The sequence below is a fragment of the Polypterus senegalus genome, chromosome 1 (genome assembly GCF_016835505.1).
Source record: "Polypterus senegalus isolate Bchr_013 chromosome 1, ASM1683550v1, whole genome shotgun sequence".
Classification (NCBI taxonomy): Eukaryota; Metazoa; Chordata; class Cladistia; order Polypteriformes; family Polypteridae; genus Polypterus; species Polypterus senegalus.
Genome location: NC_053154.1, coordinates 316,626,316 through 316,646,977, shown reverse-complemented (window position 1 = coordinate 316,646,977; position 20,662 = coordinate 316,626,316). Strand labels below are relative to the sequence as shown.

Below are 20,662 nucleotides of genomic sequence, written 5' to 3'. Positions count from 1 at the left end.
AAAGACATGGTGAACGGAGAACTCTGTGAAGGATTGCCATGGGAGCTCTTGTTAACTGTCAATATCCCTTTGATGGTAAAAAAAAGTGAATCAGAGAAGACAGTGAACTGGATAACTACTTTGAAAGTGAAAGACCTAAAGGTAAATCCAGCTGAGGATTGGAAACGAAGAGGCATGAAAGCGGTGGGTGAAAGGGCATACTGCATGTGTGTGGTACAGATGATGAAAGAAACTCAGTCCAATGAACAGGAAGTTGGGAGAGGCAGTTCAGAATGCTGATGCCATCCAGTCAGTCAGTCATTACTCAACTCGCTATATCCTAACAGAGGGTCACAGGGGTCTGCAGGGCGCCAGCCCACCGCAGGGTTACACACACATACACACCCACACACTACGGACAATTTTATAATCGCCAGTGCACCTAACCTGCATGTCATTGGACTGTGGGAGGAAACCCACACAGACACGGGGAGAACATGCAAACTCCACGCAGGGAGGACCCAGGAAGGTCTCCTTAATGCGAGGCTGCAGCGATACCACTGTGCCACCGTGCCGCCCAGAATGCTGATGTATTAAATGAAATTACATAATTCAATGATGTATGATGTATTTAATAATAATAATAACTAGGGGGCTTTTCCCCCTGCTCATTTTGCTCACTAACCCCGTCCGGCCAGCACTACTTGCCACCAACTTCGCGGGCTGAATGCACCTCAATGAGACGCGGTCGCTCCTCCGAAATCCCCTCTTAAACGGTGATACAATAGGAAACAAATTCATTTTTTTTTTTACCTCCTCTTTGCTCGATCAGCTGCTGGCTGGCTGCTGCCATGCCGCGTGATCTGCACACGCTGCTCTTTCTTCTTCGCTTGGTTGTTGATTTGTCATCTAGAAAGTGTTTAGCTGAGAGCACAGGACGTGTGTCTGATAAAAGCCTTTACACGACTGAAAGATTAGATGTCCATAATCTTATTTGAAAATGGTTGTAAGTAGGGCGTGACTTGAAAGAATCTCATGTTAAAAGTCCCCACGAGGCGGTCCGGGGATAACAGCAATCTCATCTTTTAATTCTTATGGATACACAGGGACAACAACAATCTCATGTTTTAATTCTCTCAGATACGCCTCTTCATTGGGAAGAAACACTACTTTCCACTGATGGCAGCACAAACGATCTAGAAGTCTCTGACTTAAAGTTTAAATCCGAACAATATATTCAATCTCTTTTCGCTGTTCCATTATTTCACCAAGTAATAATTTCCGTTTGTTTGCGCTAATGCGATCTCTTGTCTCGCGGGTCTTTAAAGTGTCATTCCGAGAACATCACGTCTCGTCTCTCTTCCCAAGATTTCTTTTTATAATAGAGAGATAATAATAATAATAATAATAATAATATATGATGTAATTAAAGTATTATTATTAAGTAGAGAAGTTCTACTACTGAGATGACAATGTTGAGCACAGACAGAGGTGCGGGTGCAGCAGTGATAGCCAGAGAGGTGCATGGAAGAGATTCCAGGATCTGTTCCCCATTCTGACCTCTAAGTTAGCCTCTTTGGCACTGAAGAGTACATTTTATGGAAGCTGTGTGAGGGAGCATGGGAGTAAACACAGCCAATGAAGTGGGAATATAAAGAAAAACTAAAACAGGAGATGATGATGATGAGATTGATACATGGAGTGTCAAAGTGAGAAAGGAAGACTTGCTGTGGAGGTGATATGAAGAGAAACTGACTAAGGTGGTTTAGGCAAGAGAGCAAAATGCAGAGGTTAATCGGGAGAAGAGGTGGAGAGGATGAAGCCCAAATGGAGGACCAAAGATGACAAAGTGGTAGGTGGCGTCATCCGAGAGGATGCCCAGGCCTGCAGAGTGTTGCCAAATAAAGATTTTGAGGGCAAGTGGCTAACCTGGGCATTTTAGGATGCACTTCCTATGTGTCATTTTCTCTGTCAATGAATGATGTTAAGATTCTGGATAAAGTCTCAAATACAGAACAGTGAACTTGTTTTCTGGCATTATTTTCTAAAATAATAAACTAATTTTGTTATATATTAACACCACCTTTCAAATCCTTGTCATATGTTTAATGTACTATAATAATACCTAAGAGGTACTTCACAGAGGTCTTGCTGTCTTTAGAGGCAGGTAAACCTTTGACAGAGGCGAGAGGTATTTATTCTCTTAATAATACATTATCCAATTATGTGGCACTGTAGAGTGGTGACAATATTGTGTATTTGTTAGCACTTGCAGTAAGACTTTCACTGTACTCTGTAGAATAATGATCTTATAAATCTGTTTGAGTCTTGAACTAATATATACTCATGGATTCCGCTATTACATACTAGCCGACAAATTTCAGTTCATGTAGTTACTGATACATAAATTCTGACTATTACACCTTAGAATGCGGAGCTAGACAGGGCTACTATTGTCACCAAATTTATTTAACACCACCATGGAACCTCTAGACAGCTACTTGTGTGAAAAAATAAAGATTAGGGTAATTGTAATGGAAGGAAGATAATAAATGTGCAGATTATATGGTGCTTTATATTAGCACCACCTCTATTTATACTAAACATTTTGGAGAAGCTGCGGTGGGCTGGCACCCTGCCTGGGGTTTGTTTCCTGCCCTGCACCCTGTGCTGGCTGGAATTGGCTCCAGCAGACCCCCAGGACCCTGTAGTTAGGATATAGCGGGTTGGATAATGGATGGATTTTGGAGAAGTTTAAGATTAATTGTAATAAAAGTAGATTATTTCATGGAAATTATCAGATTAATTTTAATCAGTTTTCTATAACTATAATCCTTCAACATTTACTTTATATAGTGGCTTTCACAATGTGCTTCACAATATTAACTATGGATACACCATCAGAGGGTGCTACATCTCAGCTTGCATATCAAAATGCATTTAGATCTGAGAAGAAAGCCCATGAGGCTCAAACTGAAGTATACAAAGTTTCAGACAGGTGGCGCAACTGTTACCTCCTGTACAGTGACATGAGCTGGTGGGCACTGGTGAACAGTCATGTCTCACTATAGCTCACTGGCATACAGGCTGATGCTCAATTCTTGTCCCTTAAACTCCAAGAGCAGAAGCACTGAAGACTAAATCAGAGGAGCCTTTGGAAATATTTTCTTTAATCAGATTACCACCAATATTATAATTGATGGGGTATGTCGACTGCCAAAATCAGGTTAACAAGCACCTGAAGTGGAATTATATTTATGGATCTGCAGTCCCAGAGGAAGAAATGATGAGCTTAGATAAAGATCATCTAAGAAGAAAGAAAAAAAAACAACAGAGTCCAGGCTGTCTCTGAAGGAGGTAAAGAAGGGACAGCAATGGGTGTATTCCTAACAAAAGCTGATCATCCCACTATTTAAAAAATGTATTCATCCATCTATTCCAAGGAGCTGGTGGTGGATTTTAGGATGCCCAAGCCCCTCATGGACCCTGTGATCATCAGAGGTGACTGTGCAGAGGGTGCAGACCTATAAATACCTGGGAGTGGAGCTGGATGATAAACTGGACTGGACTGCCAATACTGACGCTCTGTGCAAGAGAGGACAGAGCCGACTATACTTCCTCTAGAAGGCTGGCGTCCTTCAACATCTGCAATAAGATGCTGCAGATGTTCTTTCAGACAGTTGTGGCGAGCGCCCTCTTCTATGTGGTGGTGGGGCAGGCTCCTGTCAATCATGGAGAATCCACTGCATCTATTGAACAGGATCATCTCCAGACAGAAGAGCAGCTTCAGCGACAGACTGCCGTCTTCATCCTGCTCCACTGACAGACTGAGGAGATCGTTCCTCCACCACACTATGTGACTGTTCAATTCCACCAGGGGCGTAAACGTTAACATTATACAAAGTTATTGTCTGTTATACCTGCATTGTTATCACTCTTCAATTTAATATTGTTCTTTATCAGTATGCTGCTGCTGGACTATGTGAATTTCCCCTTGGGATTAATAAAGTATCTATCTATCTATCTATCTATCTATTTATCTATCTATCTATTTCAGGATCAATGGGTGCCAGTCCATCAGTGAGAAGATCCATAGGACCAGTTCAGAATTGGTGATTACCTTGGCCATGAGTGGGGAGGAGGCACCTGGCGAGAAATCCATTTAGATATGAGGAGAGCGTGTACAGTACACACAATAACGGTGCTGAAGCTGTGAGGCAGCAATGCTAGCTACTACAGCATAACTGACCAAAACCCAAAAAATGTAAATGAAAAGCTGTTGTTTCTGATCTTTTCATGAATAAGGACTTTGCGCCACTGGTAAAACCAGTAGGCCATCGCATAGACTATGGACAAGAGTTTGTGTCCCGTAGGTGTGATTATTCCTCAAAGCGCTGCCCAAGAAAAGAGAATAAAAATATTATAGTCAATGACAATAAAAGCAGAAAATGCTATCTTGGTTTCAATCTGTTTGTCCTGGCGACAGCTTTGGTGGCAGCTGGTCATACCAGACCATCCCAACTCCCAGTGGCTCTCATACAAACTGAAAGATACAAATCTTCCATAATGGCTTCATTGTGCCCCAGACATTGAAGGCCTGTGGACCATGCCAAGCACATTCTCAGAGAAGGCACCTGGAGCACCTCAGCCCTCTCAGTCTCTTAATACAGTTAAGTAGTTAGGAGAGTAAAGACCACGTCATATTATGCAAACTTTCACCAATTTTAAGTCGCTGCGTAACCTTAGCAAGTTGGGGGCAGTCAGAGTTTGATTGCCTTGTGTACAAAAGAGCAGACAACCAATGAGTGCTAATCTGGAAGTACAATTCGAATAACACAGTGACCAGGAATAAGTGATACCTGCGGGAACCTTACTGGCCACAATGGATGTTGAGGCACTTTACACAAACATCCCCCATGACGATGGCATATTGGCATGTGAAACATACCTCAGACAACATGATTTACCCACAAAGTCAGCAATAGAGATGATAAAATTCACTCTGACACAATTTATTCTCTTTTGGACAAGATTTCTACTTGCATTAAATGGGAACTGCAATGGGCTGTCGGTTTGCACCTCACTATGCAAACCTATTTATGGCAAAATTGGAGGAAGATTTTATGTCAATGTGCATCTTAAAACCAATGTTGTATCTCTGTTACATAGATGACATCTTCATAATCTGGACTGCCAGTGAGAAGGACCTCCTCCATTTTCATAATGAATATAATTTTTTTCAGCCCAACATAAAGCTGAAGCTGAATTACTTAAAAACAGAAGTCACCACCGTTCAACTGAAAGACAACACCCTTGTATCTTCTGTTTTTCACAAACCAATAGACAGACGGACCTACCTGAGAAGTGACAGCTTCCACCCCAAGTATATATATAAGGCGCTCCATTATTTTCAGCCAAGCAATACGATACAACCGCTTTTGCTCAGACCTGACAGACCGGGATAAACAACTACAGGGGCTTAGACAAGATTTCATCAGACAAAGTTATACCCCCAAAATACCAGACACTCAAATAAGAAGAGCTACTGCCGTACCCAGAGACAACCTTCTGGAATATAAAAACAAAAAATACAAGAACCGCAACCCCCTTGTTGTCACCTACAACCCACATCTTAAAGCACTTTGAAAAAATTATAAAAGAACTTCAGCCAATGCTAAACAACGACCAAACACTGAAAAATATACTTCCAGATCCTCCCCTCCTGGCATACAGACAACCACCAAACCTGCAGCAACTAATTGTCCAAAGCTCCCTAAGTGAACCAACAGAAAATGGCACATCTCCCTGCTTACAGAAAAGATGTAAAACTTTTATAATACAGACCGTATAGTTATACCACACTGCCGACTAGAACATCACATAAAGGGATCATTTTCCTGCAGATCATCTAATGTGGTCTACCTAATTCTCTGCATGAAATGTCCTCACACTGCACTCTATGTGGGAGAAACTGGACAAACACTCCACCAGAGAATGAATTTACACAGGTGCATATCAGGCCAGATGTCCACTTCAACAGCCTTGGACACTGTGAGAGGGACTTTAAAGTCACAGGGCTGATGGGCAACTTCAGAAGACAGCAAGACAGAAGAGAATGGGAAGTTAAGCTCATGTTAAAACTGAACACATTACAACACGGTCTGAATAGAGACAAGAGTTTTATAGCCTGGTATGAGGATTGTTTGCATCTCTCAGACTGACACAGACAACCTGACTACAGAGCCACATTGTATGGAAAAACTCATCAGAAACTTCAAAGGACTTTATTGGACAGTTATCTTATCCAAAGATCTTGACCATACAATGTTATTCTCTCTCTTGTTAAATTAATCTTAGCCTGAAGGAGTCTATTAATGTTTTACATTTAAGATTTCTCACCTAAAGATTTACCAATGTTGTTTCTTGTCCTTGTGTGTACAGTTGTGCTTGAAAGTTAGTGAAGCCTTTAGAATTTTCTATATTTCTGCATAAATATGACCTAAAACATCATCAGATTTTCACTCAAGTCCTAAAAGTAGATAAAGAGAAACCAATTAAGCAAATGAGACAAAAATATTATACTTGGTCATTTATTTATTGAGGAAAATGATCGAATATTACATATTTGTGAGTGGCAAAAGTATGTGAACCTTTGCTTTCAGTGTCTGGTGTGACCCCCCAATAACTGCAACTAAACGTTTCCGGTAACTTTTGCTCATTCCTGCATACCGGCTTAGAGGAATTTGAGCCTATTCCTCCGTACAGAACAGCTTCAACTCTGGGATGTTGGTGGGTTTCCTCACATGAACTGCTCACTTCAGGTCCTTCCACAACATTTCGATTGGATTAAGGTCAGGACTTTGACTTGGCCATTCCAGAACATTCACTTTATTTTTTTTAACCATACTTTGGTACAACGACTTGTGTGCTTAGGGTCGTTGTCTTGCTGCATGACCCACCTTCTCTTGAGATTCAGTTCATGGACAGATGTCCTGACATTTTCCTTTAGAATTCTCTGATATAATTCAGAATTCATTGTTCCATCAATGAAGGCAAGCCATCCTGGCCCAGATGCAGCAAAACAGGCCCAAACCATGATACTACCACCACCATGTTTCACAGATGGGATGAGGTTCTTATGCTGGAATGCAGTGTTTTCCTTTCTCCAAACATAAAGCTTTTCATTTAAACCAAAAGTTCTATTTTGGTCTCATACGTCCACAAAACATTCTTCCAGTAGCCTTCTGGTTTGTCCACGTGATCTTTAGCAAACTGCAGACAAGCAGCAATGGTTTTTTTTGGAGAGCAGTGGCTTTCTCCTTGCAACCCTGCCATGCACACCATTGTTGTTGAGTGTTCTCCTGATGGTGGACTCATGAACATGAACATTAGCCAATGTGAGAGAGGCCTTCAGTTGCTTAGAAGTTCCCCTGGGGTCCTTTGTGACCTCGCCGACTATTACACGCCTTGCTCTTGGAGTGATCTTTGTTGGTCGACCACTCCTGGTCTTGAATTTCCTCCATTTGTACACAATCTGTCTGACTGTGGATTGGTGGAGTCCAAACTCTTTAGAGATGGTTTTGTAACCTTTTCCAGCCTGATGAGCATCAACAACTCTTTTTGTGAGGTCCTCAGAAATCTCCTTTGTTCGTGCCGTGATACACTTCCACACACACATGTTGTGAAGAGCAGACTTTGATAGATCCTGTTCTTTAAATCACACAGGGTGCCCACTCACACCTGATTGGCATCCCATTGATTGAAAACACCAGACTCGAATTTCACCTTCAAACTAACTGATCATCCGTGAGGTTCACATACTTTTGCCACTCACAAATATGTAATATTCGATCATTTTCCTCAATAAAGAAATGACCAAGTATAATATTTTTGTCTCATTTGTTTAATTGGTTTCTCTTTATCTACTTTTAGGACTTAAGTGAAAATCTGATGATGTTTTAGGTCATATTTATGCAGAAATATAGAAAGTTCTAAAGGGTTCACAAACTTTCTCTATTTCATCTCGCCTGAAGAAGGGGCCTGAGTTGCCTCGAAAGCTTACATATTGTAATCTTTTTAGTTAGTCAATAAAAGGTTTCCTCTTGCTTGACTTTTCACTACATTCATAATGGCTAACACGGTACAACACCCTAGTGACCAGGAATAAGAAACACGGGTGTTTTGGACCTCACATACGTACATAACAGAAGTTCATCTGTCTGACATCTATTGTGTTACGTAGCACGACAGAATAGGAAAAAGAGAAAAAGAGTCAGAAACTGCAGCTGAACTCATCGTATCTTTTAACTCTTTATACAGTGATAACTCAGTCAGGCAGCACACTATTTAATGTCACCATGACTATACTAGCAGTAAATTAGACATGCTCAGAAATTGTTAGTTGTTTAAATTGACATGTTCTGGCGACAAGTAACCATGCTCTGCAAGTATGATATATCACAAGACTAGAGATGGCGTAATGTGACATTGGCTTAAGTAGCCAACGTCTGTGTGACTCAGTCTTCAGATCCCCACCCTGTAGCCTTGGCAAAGCTGAGGACAAAACTTATTTCTTTCCCTTGTATCTAATATTTTTGATCACCAACTCAAAGATGAGAATGAAGAATGTAACCAGTAACTCCAAAAATGTATCTAAAGACTTAGCGGATGTTTCCTCCTACTGCCCACAATACTACCCCTTATTTTGATCCATTGTCCAGTTTTATCATGGCATCTACCACCCTGTATGTGAACAAGACCCTGAGATACTGTCCTTTCATCTAAAGTACTTAACTATACTTGAACTTCTCTTCATCTGTAGAGAAGACCTCTTATCTGCATGTGCCCATCTGGGACACTCCCAGCAATCTACCACTCCAGGAACACTAGAGAGTATGACAGTGTGACAGGTCCAAGAGGACATTACTCTGATGCAATTCTCAGGTTCCCACTATGAGGAGGAGATGAGACGCACCACTGCTGTTGTCTCACTGAACACCATACATGCAGATAAAAGTGTTGCAGTGCAAATTCAGGGCCCAATTTGTACACATGTGAGCTCCACAGCTGTAACATCTATAATAATGGTACACGCCTCCTACTTAAAAGAAGCAGCTCACCACTAAGGAGGAGAAACACTGCATATTTCATATTTTTAATTGGAATCATAAAAAAAGAGAGATAATAATGAAAAAAATGATATGAATACTAAATTGACCTATTTAGGTAATTACCGCTCTCATTTCCTATGATGAGGAGTAGGAGTTGAGCAGGGCCCTCAGAGTGGTTTGAGCACAGGGTGTGTAAAAAAAAAAAAATCAAAGCAAATCCCTCACCCATTTTAAGTGGGGCATGGAAATGATCTTTTTCTTCTTTTTCTAAAGTCTTTAATTATTTGCAATAAGCTGATACATCATTCACCAGCTCTGCAAAGTAGGCCACAGTGAGCCACCGTCCTCAGGCCTGAGCCAAAATTTCCAGCTTTTTAAACGATTCAACATCAGAAATGCAGACTGTGAGCCAAGGCAAAAGCAGCAGTTTCTGTGCTCTGAAGGAATTTATTATATCATCTCTCCCTGCAATCCTGCTGCATACAGTGTTGTGTATCACAAGAACCAAGTTGTGGTCATTGTGACGCTAATGCTGATACCTGGTGGATTAAATGGATATGGGGCAGGACTATGAAAGTTTTAAGTGTGAACAATATATCAGCAAGTTTACCACGGGGGAAAGATTTTTTTTTCTTTTTCATTTAGGATTTTTGGGCTTACCCTCCGGTTGTTTAGTTTATTTTCTAGATGTTTTACCATATGGTTCTATTGCGAGTGTTGCGCGTAATTGATCGTTTTTTTTTTTCCCGTTTAACAAGGGCACAGACGCTAAATGCAGTCACAGGTGCCTGGGAAGATCAAACGACAGCTATAGGGGGAGTCCAAGTTGCGTTAGTAGTGTGCGTGTATCGTAATGTTCAAGTTTGTTTATTAGTAATCTCGAGGTTAGGTATAAATGTGGTGTTTTGTTGTTTATTGTTTTATTATGTAGATGTTGTTGTCGGCTATTTTTGATTTGTACTAGCAGTGTACGATTTCCCCCCCGTCAGGACTTAAATGGTTCCTTCCTATGATTAGGTAAGCTGATCCTGGCAATGGAAAAGCCTTTAAATACTGTTGTGGCGGCAAGAAGTGTGGAAAAGAGAAAAGGGAGAAAAAGTAGGTAGTGCCTAAGAGGTGCCTAGTGGCTGAGCTGTTGGTTGCTGTAAAGGAGTGGGTTAAGCTCCTGAGGACCAGAAAAAAACGACTCCTGAGATTTTTTTTGGAGGAGTTGTACTGGTGACCTGGACTGAAACAGAGTCTAGTTTTTGGTATTATTTTAAGGCTGCCCTGGACTTTTCATGAATGAGAATTGATTATATTAGGGTAAGAGCCTTGGTGTTTCCCAATTTCTATTTTTTGTTTTTTTTTCTTTATAATTTGATTGTGTCTTATCAATGGATTATTTATACATTTTTGTTTTGTTCTTTTTTCTTTCAACAACTTTAATTTTTTTTTTTTTTTATTCCATCGTGGTATAAATAAATTACCTTCTGTTTTGAACATCTGCCTCTCTTGAGCCTCTCTTGTTACTCCCTCAGTCCTGTTCGGTCCCAAACTACTAGCAGGCCATCTGCTTTAGTAGACGGCTTGTGACAGTCATTACTGAATATAGCGCAGTTCATATTAATCAAAATATTGTAATGACTGGTCTGGAGATCCAGTAGGCCACGTGATTGGGAAATGCCGAGCAGTGTGCTTTCTGAAGAAGTGGTGGGTTATGCAATTGAAGTATCTCTGTGAGCTCTGATGGGCAGACAGGAGTGAGGGCTGTTTGGTATGTACTGCAGGTTTGTGGTCGGTGGAAGGTGTACAAAGACAGAGGACAATCTCAGAGGATTCAGAAATCTTTTGAAGAGAATATATGACTGATATGCTGTCACGGCAGGAGCAGAACAGTGTGGAGTGCAGGAGTATCATATATTCAATTCAATTCTTTATTGTCATGTGTACAAGTACAAGCACAATGAAATGCTTGCTTGCATGTGCCCCCACAGACAGTGAACACAGAAAAAATAAAAAACACAATAATAAATAAATGAATATAAATAAGTAAATAAATAAAACCAGAATCCTAGGAATAAACAGAGACAGTGGCAGAAGTCTATGTGCAAGTAGCAGTGGAGGTGATTGATCATGAGTCTGACTGCAGTTGGGTTGAAACTTTTCCTGAACCCGGAGGTGCCCGTCCGAATGGACTTTAGTCGCTTCCCAGATGGGAGGAGGGTGAAAAGTGACAGTGCAGGGTGGCAGGGGTCCCGTCTGACACGGTTCACTTTCCTGAGACAGCGTGTAGTGTGGATGTCATGGATCACAGGGAGCTGTGTGCTCGTGATCTGCTGTGCTGTATTCACCACACGCTGCAGAGCGCTCTCTCTCTCTCTATATATATATATATACACAGTATAAAGAAAGAAGGAGCTGACGTGAAAATGAAGCATGAAACAGACTGTATCGAGAAGTCAGTTGGGTCAGATTTAGATTTAGATGGTTAAGTTTGCAGATGATACCAAGATAGGTGGACTAGTAGATGATTTGGAATCCGTTACATCACCACAGAAGGTCTTGGACAGCATACAGGCTTGGGCCGATTTGTGGCAGATGAAATTTAATGTCAGTAAATGTAAAGAATTACACATAGGAAGTAAAAATGTGAGGTTTGAATACACAATGGGGGTCTGAAAATTGAGAGTCCACCTTATGAGAAGGATTTAGGAGTCATAGTGGACTCTAAGCTATCGACTTCCAGACAGTGTCCACAAGCCATTAAGAAGGCTAACAGAATGTCAGGTTATATAGCGCCTTGATGTGTGGAGTACAAGTCACAGGAGGTTCTGCTCAAGCTTTATAACACACTGGTGAGGCCTCATCTGCTGTCCTGTGTGCAGTTTGGGTCTAAAGGCTACAAAAAGGACACAACAGCACTAGAAAAGGTCCAGAGAAGAGCGACGAGGCTGAGTCCAGGGCTACAGGGGATGAGTTATGAGGAAAGATTAAGAGAGCTGAGCCTTTACAGTTTAAGCAAAAGAAGATTAAGAGGTGACCTGATTGAAGTGTTTAAAATTATGAAGGGAATTAGTCCAGTGGATCAAGACTGTGACTTTAAAATGAGTTCATCAAGAACACAGGGGCACAGCTGGAAACTTGTTAAGGGAGAAATTTCACAGAAACAGAGTCGCATAGTATGGCGGAGGAACGATCTCCTCAGTCTGTCAGTGGAGCAGGATGGTGACAGCAGTCTGTCGCTGAAGCTGCTCCTCTGTCTGGAGATGATCCTGTTTAGTGGATTCTCCATGATTGACAGGAGCCTGCTCAGCGCCTGTCGCTCTGCCACAGATGTTAAACTGTCCAGCTCCTACAGTAGAGCCTGCCTTCCTCACCAGTTTGTCCAGATGTGAGGCGTCCCTCTTGTTTATGCTGCCTCCCCAGAACACCACCACGTAGAAGAGGGCGCTCGCCACAACCGTCTGGTAGAACATCTGCAGATTTCTTGCAGATGTTGAAGGACGCCAGCCTTCTAAAGAAGTATAGTCGGCTCTGACCTCTCTTGCACAGACCATCAGTATTGGCAGTCCAGTCCAGTTTATCATCCTGCTGCACTCCCAGGTATTTATAGGTCTGCACCCTCTGCACAGTCACCTCTGATGATCAACTTGCCTAAAAAAAACACAACACTTCTCTCTGTTCTTCTTTGGCATAAACGGCTTAATGTGCAGTCATGGTCACAAAATTATAGCAGCTTGCACATCGACACTAATGTCTACTGTGTGACTAAATCTTAGGGAGCTCCACCAGACAAAGGTTAAGGAAATAAAGTGCGTAAACATTTTTTTGAAGACAATGCAACACCATTTGTAACGCACACTGTAACAGAACAGATGGTGTGGTGGTGTAGTAGTTAGCACAACTATCTCACAAAAGTACCAGCCAGTCAAAATCTTTGTACAATTTTTATGTTCTTCACATGCTCGTGTGTGTTTTAACAGGATACTACTTTTTCCTTTCTCACATCCTTAAAATATGCAGGTTAGGAGAGTGTTGATTTTGAATTGGCCATTTAAGGGGGTGTATATAAATGGGTCTTTAAGTGGATTGCCAACCAGCATTACATGACCATCACAGACAGCCTGATCCACCATTTTAGGATCACTTGGGAGGAACAGTCTCTCCTAACAATATAATGACCATAAGGGCAGTAACCAGCTGTAGGTGAGGTGGTAGACCATAAGAGGCTTCCCAGTTCCTCCCTGTGTGGATAGCACTTTGAGTACTGAGAAAAGCGTTATATAAATGTAATGAATTATTATTTTTATTAAGAGGGCAAACGTACAAATACACCATCAGTTTACAGTCACCAGTTAACCTGGCATACAATAATTTGTTTTGTGTGAAAGATGTGGAATAAATGCAAACTCCAACTGGTCTGTTAGAAGGGAGGTGGCACTGCTAAGTCCTCTACCACACTAAATCCCCTGGACAAAACATTTGGACATCATTGTATACAACACCTTTCATGACAGGCACTATCACAAAGAGCTTCAGTACAGAACACTAAATAAAGTGCCTTTCACAAACATCACCAAAATGCACATTATATAGTGTCTAAGACAGCAACAGCTATTGCAAATAGCTTTATAGTGAGTCATTATTTAGAGAACTGGTATTATTCAAGTCAAAGTTGTTTCTTTACAAACCTTGTATATACACTGATCAGCCACAACCTTAAATGTGAATTTCCCCTTGGGATTAATAAAGTATCTATCTATCTATCTATCTATCTATCTATCTATCTATCTATCTATCTATCTATCTATCTATCTATCTATCTATCTATCTATCTATCTATCTATCTATCTATCTATCTATCTATCTATCTATCTATCTATCTATCAGCTTAGCCTACAAATTCCCCATATTTTAACTTGATCGAGCATCTGTGGGATGTTCTGGAAAAACAAGTTTGATCCATGAAGGCCCCACCTTGCAGCTTACAGGAATTAAAGGCTCTGGTGCTGACGTCTTGGTGCCAGACACCACAGGACACCTTCAAAAGTCTCTTGAAGTCAAAACTTTGATGGGTCAGAACTGTTTTAATGTCTACTCGAAAGACAAAACCACACTAAGCTGATCCTGCCATGTGCTTGGTACCGTGTCATTTATGTGATAACTCCTCTCATGATGGTCACTGCTATCAAACAAGCAAATAGAAAATGTCAAGAAAAATAGCACCTGGAATATATAACAAAATGATTATTTTCAGATCCCATTTGTTGTCACAAGCTGGTGTCTGAAACACGGTAGGTATGTTTTCTTGTATTAAAACATTTGACCCTTCAAAGTAGACATATTCAGTAAGTTTATAGGCTGTTGTTTTCTGGTGGTGACCTGTACCCCATTGCTTCTGTTATAAATCAGAAGAAAGGCTATGTATCTCTCTATTATAAAAGAAAATCCTGAGACGAGACTATTGCCAAGAGATTTTTCCAAGTCCCGCCCTCCTCTGAACCATTTACGGTTAATGGCCCACATCTCACGGTCCTCTCACTTCTCATTCGTGTGAATGCTTTTGACAGAGACAGTTCCTGCGCTCTCAGCACTTATAAATTTTTATGTTTTCCTCACTTTAAGTTCCCGATAAAAGAAGACGTATTATGTCCAAATCTTATTAAACAATTTCATCCCAAAGGGTTATCAATAGAAGAGTACACGGGAATTTTTAGCACGGAGAAACAATGAAGTCAAATGAATTAATGCGAAAATTGTCGGTCAGTTACACGGCAAATTGGATAAATGCGTATCAATAGCACTATGTAACAAATTTTTATTTTTATTTTGTTCCTGGATACAAAGTGTGTTTTCCTAACACGTTATGCCTAAAAAAAATAGAAAATAGCTGTTGTTCCACAAAAACTTTGCTTTTGTGATCAGGAAAATGATATTTTGAAATTTGTCTGTTTTCGAGAAAATTCTCGATTCGCATTCAATACCGAGTAGTCTTCTAGAATATTCTTGAATTGCTAGAATTGTCCAGAAGTTTCTAGAATTTTCCAGGATTATCTAGAACTTTCATGAAAAAACTTTTAGAACTTTCTAGAATGTTCTCGGACTGTCCAATAGTAGTCATACAAGTATAAAAGCACAGGTGACTCGAACCAACATTTCGGTTTATGTTATTTTTTTTGATTCGATTTAGATGGCATCAAGAGGCTGCTTGCACCCAGCAGATGCATTTTTCTACGTCTGTGGACAATTTATAAAGACAAGAGCGAGAAAGTATTCCATGAAAGCATGTCGTAAGATGTGCGAGGCCTACAAGGCATACTTCGGCATGCCTGTTGGGGATCAAGACAAGCCCTGGGCACCTCATTTCACATGCGAATATTGCAAGAAAACTCTTGAAGGTTGGTACAGGGGAGAAAAGAGAGCCATGAAGTTTGCTATCCCACGAATTTGGCGGCAACCGACTGACCACTCAAGCATCTGCTACTTCTGCATGGTGGATCCTACCAATTCGCCAAGCTGCTGAACAGGACGGAGAAAACGGCTTGGAACAGTTTTGTTGCAGTGGTTCACGGCTTCCTGGGTAATTACAAGGCTGAAAACTACGTGCAGTTGGTTCGGACTCTCATAAAGAATTACGTCAAAATGGGATACAGAATGTCTCTCAAAGTCCATATCCTTGATGCTCATCTTGACAAATTCAAGGAGAATATGGGAGCTTACTCAGAGGAGCAAGGCAAGCGCTTTCATCAGGATATACTGGACTTTGAACGTCGCTACCAAGAAAAGTATAACGAAAACATGATGGGAGACTACATTTGGGGGGTTCTTCGAGAAAGCGATTTGCAGTACAGTCGCAAATCTAGAAAACCTACTCATTTCTGAACCTTTTTGAGTGGTTTTGACTGTCTTTGTCTATTTACCATGCAAGTGTTGTTCTTTATCAGACCGCATAAACGAAAAGATAAAAATTCCCTTGTTTTGTCACTATAAATACAAAAGTTTCTGGGCTGTGGTCATAAAATCAAAGTTTGTGCTGAATGTAGTCGTTTTTCCATAGGCTTTAGACATAAGCAGTTGAAATATAACTCTTGGAAGCCAGGAGCAAAAATTGTGTTACATAGTGTAGTCTATGCTAAGACAGTTGGTGGTGATGGTGCGTAAGATGAAAACTTCAACTTACGATATCTCGTAGAATATCTACAACCATTAACACCGTCCGGTCTTCTACCGGCAGAATTACTGTTGAAAGAAGGATGTATTGTAATGTTACTGCAAAATTTATGTCTGAGTGATGGGCTATGAAATAGGACAAGGTTAGTTGTATTCAAAATTGGTCGAACACTTCTGACGTGTAAAATTTTAACAGGCGACAAGAAAGGTAATATTCCGCGGATAACATTAGACAAACAACTTGAGATCTTGATATGCCATTCGTATTAAAACATTTACAGTTTCCTGTTAGAATAGCTTTTGCTCTGACAATTAACAAATCACAGGGACAAACATTCGAAAAAGTCGTTTTATTTATTAGATAGAAAGAAACGATATTCACTCATGGGCAGTTATACGTTACGTTAGCACGATGTAACTCCAAACATGGAATCAAAATTCATTGCGATATTGACGAAAAGTTAATTCTAAATATCGTTTTTACTGAAGGTTTACAGTAAAAGTGTAAGTTTAAAAAGTTTTTGCGTGTTAATTTCAAAGCCAAACAGGATGAAAATGTATACCGCAACGTGAAACAGAATTTTCTTTCAATTTATTCCGTTTTACTATTTTTTACCATGGTTAACTACTCGCTGTAATGTTACATATGCATAATAGACATAACTATTTTACAATTCCCATGAAAATAACAATCTGTTTAAATTGTACATCCGCTTCCCTATACGCGAGCGGCAGAGCCGCAAACTTGCTAGTGCCTAGCGCCAGCCTGGGGGTTGGAGAGCGAAGTGAGCAGAGGGCAGAGCCCCTTAGTTGTTCCAAAGTTATCAATCTTTAGAACACAGCTTCGTATGACAAATGCATACCTGTATATAACATGTTTGTAAATATATAATTGACTTGAAAAATACCAAGCTTATCCTTTAATATAGCATCTTCTACATTCAGCTTATCATAGAGAACATTTGGCCCATACTGAATTTAGTTCTGGGTGTCACAGTGGCACAGTGGGTAGTGCTGCTGCCTCGCAGTTAGGAGACTCGGGTTCGCTTCCTGTGTTCTCCCCGTGTCTGCGTGGGTTTCCTCCAGGTACTCCAGTTTCCTCCCACAGTCCAAAGACATGCAGGTTAGGTGCATTGGCGATCCTAAATTGTCCCTAGTGTGTGCTTGATGCATGGGTGTGTGTGTGTATGCGATCTGCGGTTGGCTGGCACCTTGCCCAGGGTTTGTTTCCTGCCTTGCGTGCTGGGATTGACTCCAGTGGACCCCTGTGACCCTGTCTGGGTGTTTGGCCGACACTCGGAGAGTAGTAGTTGTGGTCGCTCCCGCACAGTTTGTTTTCATGAAGGACGGGAGTGACAGGAAGGCGAATGACTCTCCGCATAAGGCCGGGACTTGAGATGTGGTGTCTCCAGCGTGAGAGCCTTGGTCGTTGGGGAATTCCAAGTCGCTGTTTGTAGAGCCTACCGGAGCCAGGGATCAGTAAGGCGACCGACCAGCAGGAGGAGTGGACAGAAGGCCAGCAGCAGGTAGGGCGACTGCCCAGATGGGAGGAGTAGGGGAGTTGGCGCAGGAAAGAAGACACCAGGCTTTGTTGCTTTAAAGGATTGCTTCCTGCATTATTTTAACCTCGTTGTTTTTAAGAAGACTTCTTTTCTATTAATTGTTTTTAACCTCCACGTTGCACAATTGTTTTTATGGGATATGTATTGATTGGAACTTTGGACACCACTTTACTTTGAACACTTTGTTGTTGTTTTAATAAAAGCACTCGACACTTTTGCACCATCCCCTTGCTATGTTGTTTGCCTCGCTGCTAAGCTCACCGGTGACATTACTGACAGTGACGGGTTCAAGGGCTCCCAGAGAGAAGATGGGAGCATGCAACGAACCCGCATCGTCACAGGAGGAAAGTGAAGGTATCCCAGATGTATCACTGCATGGAGAACGTCTGTGTAAGCATGCAAAACAGAATGGCGACAGGTTTATAAAATAAAATTAACCAAGAAGGACTTACTCTGGGGAAGACTCCGGTGTTAGGCTTGACATCTCCTCTTGTGTAGGTACTGCATAAAAAAAAAAAAGAGTGAGTTTGAGAGTAAAAAACAGAACATGCCATTGCTGCCATTGGCTAACAAATCAGAAAACAATCTTCACAGACTCTTCTTAGTCCCCCATCTGAGTAGCTCCAGTGGACGGTCCATTTTCTATTCTTTGAAGCTCTCCTTAAAAGTTCATTCGGCATATTTACCTGAATTGGAAGAGGACACCAAATACCTCAATATGAACAGTGACACACAATGATGTGGAGGGCTGTTGGTAAGTTTGTAAGTGCTGTCTATTAGAGGAGGGGGTCTTATTTAGTAGTAGTAGTAGTTTATTTATATAGCGCCTTTCACAGACAAAAGATCACAGAGCGCTGAACAGTTAAAGCAAAACCAATAAAAATAATAAATACACAAACTGGAACTATTCAGCACTGATTAAAAGCTCTTTTAAAAAGAAATGTTTTCGGTTGTTTTTAAAAAGAATCAACAGACTCGGTTGCGCGAAGACCACACGACTCTTTCGATTCACTGACACAATGTCTTACTGGTATCTCTGAATGGATGAATAGTAATTTTCTCAAACTAAATAAAGAGAAAACTGAAATTTTGGTAATTGGCAATAATGGATTCAGCGAGGTTATCAGAAATAAACTTAATGCACTAGGATTAGTAGTTAAGACGGAAGTAAAAAATTTAGGGGTAACCGTTGACTGTAATCTGAATTTTAAATCGCATATTCATCAGACCACTAGGACAGCATTTTTTCATTTAAGAAACATAGCTAAAGTTAGACCTCTTATATCATTGAAAGATGCTGAGAAATTAATTCACGCTTTTGTTTTCAGTAGACTAGATTACTGTAACGCACTCCTCTCAGGACTACCCAAAAAAGACATAAATCATTTGCAACGAGTGCAGAATGCAGCTGCTAGAATCCTAACTGGGAAAAGAAAATCCGAACACATTTCTCCAGTTTTGATGTCACTACACTGGTTGCCTGTGTCATTCAGGATTGACTTTAAAATACTGCTTATGGTTTATAAAGCCTTAAATAATCTCGCTACATCTTATATATCAGAATGCCTGACACGTTATATTCCAAATCGTAACCTTAGATCTTCAAATGAGTGTCTCCTTATAATTCCAAAAGCTAAACTTAAAAGAAGTGGTGAGGCGGCCTTCTGCTGTTATGCACCTAAAATCTGGAATAGCCTGCCAATAGGAATTCACCAGGCTGATACAGTGGAGCACTTTAAAACACTGCTGAAAACACATTACTTTAACATGGCCTTTTTATAACTTCACTTTAACTTAATCCTGATACTCTGTATGTTCAATTCATCATAATAACTATTCATGGTGGCTCTAAAATCCGTACTGACTTCTACTCTCTCTTCTGTTTCTTTTTCCAGCCTGCGCCACCACCACCTACTCAAAGCATCCTGATGCACCAACATTGATGGACTGAAAGCCTGAAGTCTACGTGACCATCATCATCAGGTCCGTCCATGAAAACCCTAAATACAAAGAGGACTGTTTGACTTATGCTAGGTAGTTTGCCCAGAGGGGACTGGGTGGTCTCTTGGTCTGGAACCCCTACAGATTTTATTTTTTTCTCCAGCCTTTGGAGTTTTTTTTTGTTTTTTCTGTCCACCCTGGCCATCGGACCTTACTCTTATTCTATGTTAATTAATGTTGACTTATGTTTATTTTTTATTGTGTCTTCTATTTTTCTATTCATTTTATAGGGCACTTTGAGCTACATTTTTTGTATGAATATGTGCTATATAAATAAATGTTGATTGATTGATTGAAGGCAGGCTATTCCATAGTCTTGGTGCCACAGACTGAAAAGCACAATCCCCACGGGTGTGGGGGACAACTAGAAGGCCCTGTGGCTCAGATCTAAGAGTCCGACAAGCTGCATAACGTTGGAGCAGATTGGTTAGGTACTCAGGAGCTTATCCATGCAAAGCTCTGAAAGTGGGTACTAAAACTTTAAAATGAATTCTAATAAAACACCGGGAGCCAGTGCAGCGTGTGCAGAATGGGGGTGATATGATCACTCCGGTCAGCGCGAGTTAGGAGCCTGGCAGCTGCATTTTGGACTAACTGAAGACGTGAGAGAGAGGACTTGCTCTTGAGCATTACAGTAATCAAGCCGTGAGGAAATAAAAGAATGAACAAGCATCTCCAATTCTGATTTTGAGACAGCATTTCTTAGTTTTGAAAGATTTCTTAAATGAAAGAAACACGAGCGGCTGACTGATCTTACATATTTATCAAGTGTCAGGGACTGGTCGAAAAGAGAGTTTGATACACTCTCATGCTAAGATTGACATATTGGCTTGTTTAAAAACATTTTTAATGGAGGAA

The 20,662-nt window shown here is 40.8% G+C and overlaps 1 protein-coding gene across 19 annotated transcripts in view; it reads right to left on the bottom strand.

Annotated features, from left to right (window-relative positions):
• brsk2b (BR serine/threonine kinase 2b) overlaps positions 1 to 20,662 on the bottom strand; it is an 899,053-nt gene that overhangs the window by 100,742 nt on the left and 777,649 nt on the right. For all 19 annotated transcript variants that reach the window (XM_039736387.1, XM_039736429.1, XM_039736422.1 and 16 more), the window contains one exon: positions 18,256 to 18,304. In XM_039736387.1, coding sequence (XP_039592321.1) covers positions 18,256 to 18,304 — 49 coding nt within the window. The remainder of the gene's footprint in view (positions 1 to 18,255; positions 18,305 to 20,662) is intronic.